Source organism: Tachypleus tridentatus, chromosome 10 (genome assembly GCF_004210375.1).
Source record: "Tachypleus tridentatus isolate NWPU-2018 chromosome 10, ASM421037v1, whole genome shotgun sequence".
NCBI lineage: Eukaryota > Metazoa > Arthropoda > Merostomata > Xiphosura > Limulidae > Tachypleus > Tachypleus tridentatus.
This window is the reverse complement of record NC_134834.1, coordinates 3,864,933-3,877,343: the sequence shown is the minus strand read 5'-3', so window position 1 is coordinate 3,877,343 and position 12,411 is coordinate 3,864,933. Positions and strand designations below refer to the sequence as shown.

General features: G+C 32.8%; 1 protein-coding gene across 1 annotated transcript in view; it reads left to right on the top strand.

The window, feature by feature from the left end:
* LOC143228656 (electron transfer flavoprotein-ubiquinone oxidoreductase, mitochondrial-like) overlaps positions 1–12,411 on the top strand; it is a 36,249-nt gene that overhangs the window by 15,337 nt on the left and 8,501 nt on the right. The window contains exons 3-7 of the mRNA XM_076459896.1: positions 3,473–3,625; positions 4,406–4,482; positions 7,305–7,386; positions 9,361–9,479; positions 11,835–11,912. Coding sequence (XP_076316011.1) covers positions 3,473–3,625; positions 4,406–4,482; positions 7,305–7,386; positions 9,361–9,479; positions 11,835–11,912 — 509 coding nt within the window. The remainder of the gene's footprint in view (positions 1–3,472; positions 3,626–4,405; positions 4,483–7,304; positions 7,387–9,360; positions 9,480–11,834; positions 11,913–12,411) is intronic.

Here is a 12,411-nt window from a genome sequence, read left to right as displayed (position 1 = left end):
ACACACTATTTTAAACAATACTCCTTTTTTCAGACACACTATTTTAAACAATACTCCCCTTCTTCAGACACACTATTTTAAACAATACTCCCTTCTTCAGACACACTATTTTAAACAATACTGCTCCTTCTTCACACACACCATTTTAAACAATACTCCCTTCTTCAGACACACTATTTTAAACAATACTCCTCCTTCTTCAGACACACTATTTTAAACAATACTCTCCTTTTTTTCACACACACCATTTTAAACAATACTCCCCTTCTTCAGGCACACTATTTTAAACAATACTCTCCTTCTTCAGACACACCATTTTAAACAATACTCCCCTTCTTCAGACACACCATTTTAAACAATACTCCCCTTCTTCAGACACACCATTTTAAACAATACTCTCCTTCTTCAGACACACTATTTTAAACAATACTCCCCTTCTTCAGACACACCATTTTAAACAATACTCTCCTTCTTCAGACACACCATTTTAAACAATACTCTCCTTCTTCAGACACACACCATTTTAAACAATACTCTCCTTCTTCAGACACATTATTTTAAACAATACTCCTTCTTCTTCAGACACACTATTTTAAACAATACTCTCCTTCTTCACACACACTATTTTAAACAATACTCTCCTTCTTCACACACACTATTTTAAACAATACTCTCCTTCTTCAGACACACCATTTTAAACAATACTCTCCTTCTTCAGACACACTATTTTAAACAATACTCCCCTTCTTCAGACACACTATTTTAAACAATACTCTCCTTCTTCAGACACACCATTTTAAACAATACTCTCCTTCTTCACACACACCATTTTAAACAATACTCTCCTTCTTCAGACACACTATTTTAAACAATACTCTCCTTCTTCACACACACCATTTTAAACAATACTCTCCTTCTTCAGACACACTATTTTAAACAATACTCTCCTTCTTCACACACACCATTTTAAACAATACTCCCCTTTTTCACACACATTATTTTAAACAATACTCTCCTTCTTCAGACACACTATTTTAAACAATACTCTCCTTCTTCACACACACCATTTTAAACAATACTCTCCTTCTTCACACACACCATTTTAAACAATACTTCCCTTTTTCAGACACATTATTTTAAACAATACTCCCCTTCTTCAGATACATTATTTTAAACAATACTGCCCTTCTTCACACACACCATTTTAAACAATATTCCCCTTTTTCAGACACACTATTTTAAACAATACTCCATTTTTTCAGACACACTATTTTAAACAATACTCCCCTTCTTCAGACACACTATTTTAAACAATACTGCCCTTCTTCACCACACACCATTTTAAACAATACTCCCTTCTTCAGACACACTATTTTAAACAATACTCCCCTTCTTCAGACACACTATTTTAAACAATACTCCCCTTCTTCACACACACCATTTTAAACAATACTCTCCTTCTTCAGACACACTATTTTAAACAATACTCTCCTTCTTCACACACACCATTTTAAACAATACTCCCCTTTTTCACACACATTATTTTAAACAATACTCTCCTTCTTCAGACACACTATTTTAAACAATACTCTCCTTCTTCACACACACCATTTTAAACAATACTCTCCTTCTTCACACACACCATTTTAAACAATACTCCCCTTTTTCAGACACATTATTTTAAACAATACTCCCCTTCTTCAGACACATTATTTTAAACAATACTGCCCTTCTTCACACACACCATTTTAAACAATATTCCCCTTTTTCAGACACACTATTTTAAACAATACTCCATTTTTTCAGACACACTATTTTAAACAATACTCCCCTTCTTCAGACACACTATTTTAAACAATACTGCCCTTCTTCACACACACCATTTTAAACAGTACTCCCCTTCATCAGACACACCATTTTAAACAATACTCCCCTTCATCAGACACACCATTTTAAACAGTACTCCCCTTCATCAGACACACCATTTTAAACAGTACTCCCCTTCATCAGACACACCATTTTAACCAATATTCCCTTTCTTCAGACACACCTTTCAAACAATACTCCATTTTTTTAGACACACTATTTTAATCAATACTCCCCTTCTTCAGACACACCATTTTAAACAATACTCCTTTTCTTCAGACACACCATTTCAAACAATACTCCCCTTCTTCAGACACACCATTTTAAACAATACTCCCCTTCTTCAGACACAATATTAAACGTAACTCTCCTTCTTCTTACAAACACTATTTTAAACAGTACTCCATTTTTGAGCACACCTGTAAAGAAAACAATTTGCTAATAATCTCATTATAATTTAACCCAGACAACTTTCTAAGTTCAGTTATGCTTAGGTTTAAAAGTTAATTAATTGTCTGTACGTTTGATATTTATTATATTTGCCAACAGGATTGAAACGCATGGTTTTCTTTCTTAAGAGAAATATATTTTAATATATACTTTATAATAACAGTTAATACAAATAATGGTTTATACACAAAAGTGTACAAAGTTATAAAAATAACTAAGTCTGATATCTGGCTTGGAACTGAATATTTTATTAATGGTTTATGATGAGGGAATGAATTTTGAGTTGATATTGGTACAGTTCACTTAACATCTAGCTAGCTAGCCAGCTGCTTCTCTGAACACTTGAAATTTCATCAACTAAAATGTTTAATGTCCTCTTACAAATACTGATGTCTGAAGTTAATTCTCTGAAGTTCAATGGTTTATAATGTTTAAATTCTATAAACTTTCCTGGTCAAATATCTGTAATTTCCCAATTAATAAGAGTTAATCATGGCTATATCTTTTGAGGTTTAAAGGATACTAATTGTAGGAAATCAACAATATTATATTGTATGTCCACATTGGGTTGGTTACCTGTTATTAACGTCAGAGGACGTAGGTTCAGTTGGCAGTCATACTGGGGACCACTAGTATTTTATCTACACATTGCTCATGCCTACTCATAAGAATCTTTTACAAATTTAGGGAACAGATGAGACTTTTGTTGTACACATTGGTTTATAAACCTTGGGCAAGTTTCTCGTAATTTAAGTTGCAACAATATTTGAAGACGTGCTAGTGCTTCTGTAAAACATATATTGTTAATTATTGTACCAGTGAATCTTCTACAAATTTAGGGAATATTGAACAATATAAGCTGCTTGCATTTCTAAATATATATTTAATGAAAACAAATAGCAATATTAATATAGATATGTAATAGTAAATCCAGTATACACACACATTTGTCAATATTAGATGTGTTTTTATTTGTTCAAATCCTTCTTATACCACATATTTTGTTTTTAATGTTTTATGTCATTGTGTTTCTTAGTATTATTGGACTGCAGTATGAAACCATACTTCAATCATATAACAGAGGTGTTAGTGACTAGACATAAAATGAAACTAGTTTTATTCCAATATCATATTATAATGAAATTTATCTTCACAGACATAAATATGGAACGGTATGTTGATGAAACAGATGTAGTCATCGTTGGAGGAGGTCCTGCTGGAATGTCTGCAGCAATCAGGCTGAAACAGCTTGCTAATGAGCATGGTAAAGAGCTACGTGTATGTCTTGTTGAGAAAGCTGCTGAAATTGGTAAGATTATTTCAAATTCTTTCATCTTTTGTGTGTTACTCACAGAAGCTCAGTTGTTTATATTATGGAAAGCAGGTTTTGATAGCTCACTTTTACTTAACTAAATGGACAAAATCACTTGTGTGTTTAAGTATTCTGATCCTCAGTGAATACACAAGTGACATTAAACTAACAAACTCAGTCCCCAGATGGAGCAACTACAACTACCATGTGGAAACTTTCTATTAAGTTTCATATTTAGTTCTCAGTTACTCAGCTTTAGTTTTAGGTATTCACAATAGAGCAATCCGGCATGGACTGATAGTTAGGGCACATGCAACTGTTGGTCAAAAGTTCAAACCCTGTCTCTGAAGAATCTGTATCATTATAGCACTACAGTTCATTTTTATGTTTACTGGTAAAAGAACAGCCCAACAGCTGGTGGTGTTGACTACTTACATTCCCTTTAGTCTATCAAACAAACACAAGTAAAGAAGTGAGTTCATGAATAGTTGTGTTTTGGAAGCATCAGTTCTTGGGTTTGTACAGGGGTTGGCCCCCTTGAAAATGTTGTTAATTTCTAATATATTTTACAAAAGAACAGAAAAATATGTGAAACTCACTAAACAAGCTCAATTCAAATATGATCTCAAATCCTAATTTTAACACTGATGTGACTATTTTATTCTGGTCTCATTTCTTTCTGGTCTAATTATTTCTTAAAGTAACTTACTCACTCCAAATAATTTATGTTGATATTTAAGTTGTAAGTAACCAATGGATTTATCCTTTGTTTTGTAGGTGGTCATACTTTGTCAGGAACTTGCCTTGAACCTCGTGCTCTGGATGAGTTGATTCCAGACTGGAAGGAAAAAGGAGTGAGTTTATGTTTTTTAAGACAGGATAATTTCTCTTGTTAGCAAAATGGTTGGCACTGTGTTAGGACAAGAGAACATATTGTCATCCTTTCCATTTAATATAGCTAATTCTTTCACGACATTACACAACATAAATTTTAATACGATGGTAATGATTCACTGGTTCCTGTTGACAGTTGAATGAGTCAGGGTTAGAATATTTATCATTGTTTAGACTTCCTATATACAAAGAGCATCATATGGTACCAGTATATGCCAGAAAATATAAACTTAAGAGTGCTCGCCAATTAAACCTTAATAAAAACAGTGTTTAACACTATATATTAAGTTTTGTTGTCATGTCATGTCAAAAAGCACAGAGAATTGTCTGTAAAGCAGAGAGTTCACAGAAAAGCTTTAGATGATGCTGATTGGACTCTCCGACAAATTGGTGCAGAATTGAAATGTTCCACAAACGCTGCCAAATGCATCCTAGAACATGAAACTGAGATAAGTAAATTTAAAAATAAGAAAGGAAGAGGTAGAACACATAAACTCAGTGATGTTAAATATGTTTGTTTATGAAGTCTTCAGGACAGTAGTAAGACTGTCACTGATATCAAGCATGACACAAACAACATGTGCCAAATAACAGAACAGTGTCCAGATCTACAGTATGAAGAACACTGAACCAGAATGGAATATTTGGTTATGTACCAGTTTAAAACCTTTACTTTGACATACAAACATTGTCAAAAAAACTGAAAGTTGGTAAAAAGTACCAAAACTGGACTGTTGATGATTGGAAACTGGTTTTATGGATGAATAAGTCCAAGATTGAAATATTTAGTTATAAACATAAGTTGTAAATCTGGTAGAAGAAAGGTGAAAGATACATACCTCAGTGTATAACACCTACCATGAAACATGAGGGGAGGCAGTGTAATGGTTAGAGAGTGTTTTTTTATTGAGGTAACAAGAGATATTTACAAAATAGATGGAATAATGGACCAGGTCAAGTACCATCAGATATTGATCCATCATGGTATACCAAGCAGTTTATGTATTATTGGTAAATAATTCTACTATCAAGAAGATAATAACCCCAAACACACATCCAACCTATGTAGAAACTGTTTAGCTAAGAAAGAAGCTACTGGACTCATTCAAATGATACATTATCCTTCACAGATCACTGATCTTAACCCATCTGAACAGATCTGGGATCTGATGGATCAAAAACTTGACAAATCAAAAGTTACTTTCAAAGAAACTTTATGGGAGTGAATTAGAGACATTTGGAGTAAAATCCCAAAGAACACTTTGATTAAATATGTTACAACAATGCCTGAAAGACTGTCTGTAGTTATTAAAGTAAAATGAGATACACAAAATATTAACTGTTCAACTCAAACACTTCCACTGAGTATTAATAAAATTGTGATGTTTTTTTTCTCTGAAAGTAGCCTGAAAACTAATTTTGGACTATGTCATAACACTTTTGCACAGTACTGTACGTGATAGAAACAAGAGCATTCTGTGTTCAACACATGCATGTATTTCACTTGTGCGTTTGTCTGTTAGTCTAGTACTTTTTTAAAACTATTATTGAGAAATTACATTTTTATTACCAAAAATGATAAACCTGAAGTCTAGTTTATTGTTCAGTTTAACACTTTCTCTGAGTTTTATCAGTTGTAGCCCTGAACTAGATTTTCTATTAGTATCTTAAACAGCTGAACAATTTAGAAAAATAAATTACTATATTCAGTGCTGCATGTTCCTGAAAACATGTACAGATATAGTTCACTTTGGTGAATAAAATACAGTTACCAATACATATAATACATTATAGCTAATTTCATACATTCTACATGAAATAAGTGTCATTTTGAAGTATTCCAGATGTGAAATTTATCTTAAAAGTTTTGTCAGTTAAACCATGGGTAATTAATGTACATGTAGCTTTCATACGTGAATAGTTTTAAGCAAAATATCTAACTTCATCATCCGAATTAGATTATATTAAAGATAACAAGTAATGAGTTAATCTGGATAAATTTATAGATGCTGATTTCACTAATAGTACAGGGTGTTCGGAAAGTCACTGTGCACTTGTATATTTATCAACAGACATGTTTCAATATAGAATACAGGAGGTAAATATGAATGACAATTATAAACAATGTTGAAAGTGATCCTTGTTGGCATCAATACAGGCTTGGATCCTTCTTATTTTGTTTCCAAACACTGCTATCAGTTGCTGGCTTGAAATAGACTGAATAAAATATGATTACAAAACTGCACAGTGACTTTCCGAACACCCTGTAGTTAGATGTGTTAGTTTCTTACAAATAGTGTAATTAATTTTCAGTTATTTCAAGAATACAGTAGTTAGCTTGGATTATTTTGCTTCGTTCATGTAATTATACACAGGTTGTTTATGCTAGGCAAGACATGATTTTTCTTTTTTGCTATAATTTCAAACAGTCATTAGCAGTCTTAGTTCTTCATGTGAGACAATAATCCACTCTTATTTACATTGGCATGTAAAGTAATATTATAATAACAGTAATAAGTAATTAAATGAAGTAAAAATAACGTTATATTGCTATCTTCCTGTGATTGATGGTTTCAAACAGGGAAGGTGGCACAGCTAATAATATTAGTGGTTGTTTAAGGAATTATGAGAAATCTTTTTAAAATCATGCTGAAATTAGTTGGTTATCAGAATGTGTTTATTTTTCAACCACTCCAAGGAGCTTGCACTTTTGGTTCTAAACGTACCATTTTAGTGGTGTTAACAGTATTTTTGTTGTTAAAGGTTTTGTTTTGTATTTCAGGCTCCCCTTAACACTGCAGTGACACAAGACTTGTTTGGGATTCTCACAAAAAAACATAGAATTCCAGTTCCTATCTTTAAAGGTAAGAGAAACATTCACATCCATATGAAGTGTCAGATTTTCTGTAGAGTGTTTTACTTCCATGTCAAATTAATTCATAATGTTACAAGCAGATTCAAAATCAAGTATTAACTTTCTTGTTAAAACCATGTAGCTCAGTGGCTTTAATTAATATTACTCTATCAGAACCAGGTAGCTCAGTGGCTTTAATTAATATTACTCTATCAGAACAAGGTAGCTCAGTGGATTCTTTAATTAATATTACTCGATCAGAACCAGGTAGCTCAGTGGCTTCTTTAATTAATATTACTCTATCAGAACCAGGTAGCTCAGTGGATTCTTTAATTAATATTACTCGATCAGATCCAGCTAGCTCAGTGGCTTTAATTAATATTACTCTATCAGAACAAGGTAGCTCAATGGCTTCTTTAATTAATATTACTCTATCAGAACCAGGTAGCTCAGTGGATTCTTTAATTAATATTACTCTATCAGAACAAGGTAGCTCAGTGGCTTCTTTAATTAATATTACTCTATCAGAACCAGCTAGCTCAGTGGCTTTAATTAATATTACTCTATCAGATCTAGGTAGCTCAGTGGCTTCTTTAATTAATATTACTCTATCAGAACCAGGTACCTCAGTGGCTTTAATTAATATTACTCTATCAGAACCAGGTAGCTCAGTGGCTTTAATTAATATTACTCTATCAGATCTAGGTAGCACAGTGGCTTCTTTAATTAATATTACTCTATCAGAACCAGGTACCTCAGTGGCTTTAATTAATATTACTCTATCAGAACCAGGTAGCTCAGTGGCTTTAATTAATATTACTCTATCAGATCCAGGTAGCTCAGTGGCTTTAATTAATATTACTCTATCAGAACCAGGTAGCACAGTGGCTTCTTTAATTAATATTACTCTATCAGATCTAGGTAGCACAGTGGCTTCTTTAATTAATATTACTCTATCAGAACCAGCTAGCTCAGTGGCTTTAATTAATATTACTCTATCAGAACCAGGTAGCTCAGTGGCTTTAATTAATATTACTCTATCAGATCCAGGTAGCTCAGTGGCTTCTATAATTAATATTACTCTATCAGAACCAGGTAACTCAGTTGCTTTAATTAATATTACTCTATCAGAACCAGGTAGCTCAGTGGCTTTAATTAATATTACTCTATCAGAACCAGGTGGCTCAGTGGCTTTAATTAATATTACTCTATCAGATCCAGGTAGCTCAGTGGCTTCTATAATTAATATTACTCTATCAGATCCAGGTAGCTCAGTGGCTTTAATTAATATTACTCTATCAGATCCAGGTAGCTCAGTGGCTTCTATAATTAATATTACTCTATCAGATCCAGGTAGCTCAGTGGCTTCTATAATTAATATTACTCTATCACAACCAGGTAGCTCAGTGGCTTCTTTAATTAATATTACTCCATCGGAACCAGGTAGCTCAGTGGCTTCTTTAATTAATATTATTCTATCAGAACCAGGTAGCTCAGTGGCTTCTTTAATTAATATTATTCTATCAGAACCAGGTAGCTAAGTGGCTTCTTTAATTAATATTACTCCATCAGATCCAGGTAGCTAAGTGGTTTCTTCAAGTAACATTACTTATCAGATCCAAGTTAGTTAATAACATTTATCATCAATATTACTCTGTTAGAACCACATTCATACAGTCAACAAATCCAATAATCTTCCCCTCATATTTCAACACATGGTTTCATTGATAATGATATTAGTAAATATTTTGGTGTGTGTTTAATGATGTAGTATTATTCTGATAATATAACACATGACGGTTTGAACTTTTACTTACCTGTTGATAGTTTCCACTACACTTTTGTTTGGTCATGTGATATCACCCTTATAATGCTACACGTGATAATTTGAACAGTTTTAACCAAAGGTTACCTGATGGTAATTCTAATAAAACATAAATATAATGTTTTTGTCATATACACTTATGTATATGTTTTTTTTCAGGCCTTCCAATCTACAATCATGGTAACTATCTCGTACGTTTAGGCAATTTAGTTCGCTGGCTCAGTCATCAGGCAGAGAATCTTGGTGTGGAGATATACCCTGGATGTGCAGCTACTGAAGTATGTGTTTAATTAATTTTACTTTCATCTAGTTAAAGTACACTCCAACACATTGAGAACAGAGTTGGTGTGGAGAGTTACCCTGGATGTACAGCTACTGAAGTACGTGTTTAATTAATTCTACTTTAATCTAGTTAAAATACACTCCCATCTGTTGAGAATGGAATTGGTGTGGAGATGCACTGTGAATGTACAGCTACTGAAGTATGTGTTTAATTAATTCTACTTTCATCTAGTTAAAATACACTCCCATATGTTGAGTATGAAATTGGTGTGGAGATATACCCTGTATGTACAGAAACTGATGTATGTGTTTAATTAATTGCGCTTTCATCTAGTTAAAATACACTCCAATACATTGAGAACAGAATTGGTGTGGAGATTTACCCTGGATGTACAGCTACTGAAGTACGTGTTTAATTAATTCTACTTTAATCTAGTTAAAATACACTCCCATCTGTTGAGAATGGAATTGGTGTGGAGATGTACTGTGAATGTACAGCTACTGAAGTATGTGTTTAATTAATTCTACTTTCATCTAGTTAAAATACACTCCCATATGTTGAGAATGGAATTGGTGTAGTAATATACCCTGGATATGCGGCTACTGAAATATGTTTTTAATTAATTCTACTTTCATTTAGTTAAAATACACTCCCATATGTTGAGAATGGAATTGATGTGGAAATATACCCTGAATGTGCATCTACTGAAGTATGTGTTTAATTAATTCTACTTTCACCTAGTTAAAATACACTCCCATGTGTTGAGAATGGAATTGGTGTGGAAATATACCCTGGATGTACAGCAACAGAAGTATGTGTTTAATTAATTCTACTTTCATCTAGTTAAAATACACTCCCATATGTTGAGAATGGAATAGGTGTGGAGATATACCCTGGATGTGCAACTACTGAAGTATGTGTTTAATTAAATCTTCTTTAATCTCGTTAAAGTACACTCCCACACATTGAGAATGGAATTGATGTGGAAATATACCCTGCATGTGCAGCTACTGAAGTATGTGTTTAATTAATTCTACTTTCACCTACTTAAAATACACTCCCATATGTTGAGTATGAAATTGGTGTGGAGATATACCCTGGATGTACAGAAACTGATGTATGTGTTTAATTAATTGCACTTTCATCTAGTTAAAATACACTCCAACACATTGAGAACATAATTGGTGTGGATATTTACCCTGGATGTACAGCTACTGAAGTACGTGTTTAATTAATTCTACTTTAATCTAGTTAAAATACACTCCCATATGTTGAGAATGGAATTGGTGTGGAGATATACCCTGCATGTGCAGCTACTGAAGTATGTGTTTAATTAATTCTACTTTCATCTAGTTAAAATACACTCCCATATGTTGAGAATGGAATTGGTGTAGTAATATACCCTGGATGTGCAGCTACTGAAGTATGTGTTTAATTAATTCTACTTTCATCTAGTTAAAATACACTCCCATATCTTGAGAATGGAATTGGTGTAGTAATATATCCTGCATGTGCAGCTACTGAAGTATGTGTTTAATTAATTCTACTTTTACCAAGTTAAAATACACTCCCATATGTTGAGAATGGTATTGGTGTAGTAATATACCCTGGATGTACAGCTACTGAAGTATGTGTTTAATTAATTCTACTTTCATGTAGTTAAAATACACTCCCATATCTTGAGAATGGAATTGGTGTAGTAATATACCCTAGAATTACAGCAACCGAAGTATGTGTTTAATTAATTCTACTTTCATCTAGTTAAAATACACTCCCATATGTTGAGTATGGAATTGGTGTGGAGATGTACTTTGGATATAACAAGTTATGATGGTCTTCACACCTTGGTTATTTAGGTCCAACAAGTTATGATGGTTTTTAAACCTCCGTTATCTAGGTCCAACCTGTTGTGGTGGTTTTCAAACCTCAGTAATCTATGTCCAAGGAGTTATGATGGTTTTCAGACCTTGGTTATCTAGGTCCAACAAGTTATGACTACATATTTGTATGTTGTTATTTTAAAGTTTGTGCAAACAGAATGTATTTAACAAACAAAGTTATTAAGCCATCAGCTGTCGTTATGTGTTTTAAGTTATTAAATTTGTTCATTAATAGATTTCTCATGAAAGAACATTTATTTGTGTGTATGGAACACATTTCTGTGTTTTGTCTGTGATTTAATACATTATTGGAATATATTCTGTTATATGTGATAGCTCTGTAATTTGTAAAAACTAATTCTTAGGTCTGTTTCTACTTATGGTTACTGAGCAGAAGTTAGGATACATCTATTACATATACTTTGTACAACAGTCATGGAATGTTAAAGAAGGATGTCTGTCTTTTGTAGGTTTTATTTCATACAGATGGAAGTGTCAAAGGAATTGCTACCAATGATGTTGGAATTGCTAAAGATGGATCACCCAAGGTAAATAGAAGTCTCTTGTTGTTGGACTTTAGTTCTGGTCATTCAAGTCATTTGTAATAACTAAGGTCATCTCAGTTGTTAATTACTATCATTGGTTCATCAGATTTCTATAAATTGTTCTTAGTTAGACAGGTGAAAAACGTTTATTTTCAACAGAATTTTGATTAATTACACTATGTAACAAAATTTTTACTTTTTCTTGTTCCTGGACAGAAAGTGTTATTTCCTAATTTCTTATGCCTAAAGTAAATGGAAAAGACTTATTTTTTTCTTCAAACTTTGCTTTTGTGACTTGGGATTGTATAACAAAAACATGATGAGAGACTATATTTGGGAGCTGATACATGAAAGTGATTTACATTACAGTCACAAATCTAGAAAAATTATTCACTTCTAAACATTTTTGTATAACTTTAGTATAAATACATGTAAATCGTGGTTCATATGTTGTTTTATTCAGACCTCATGTAAATGAAAATGTGCAAATTTGTCCCTTTTT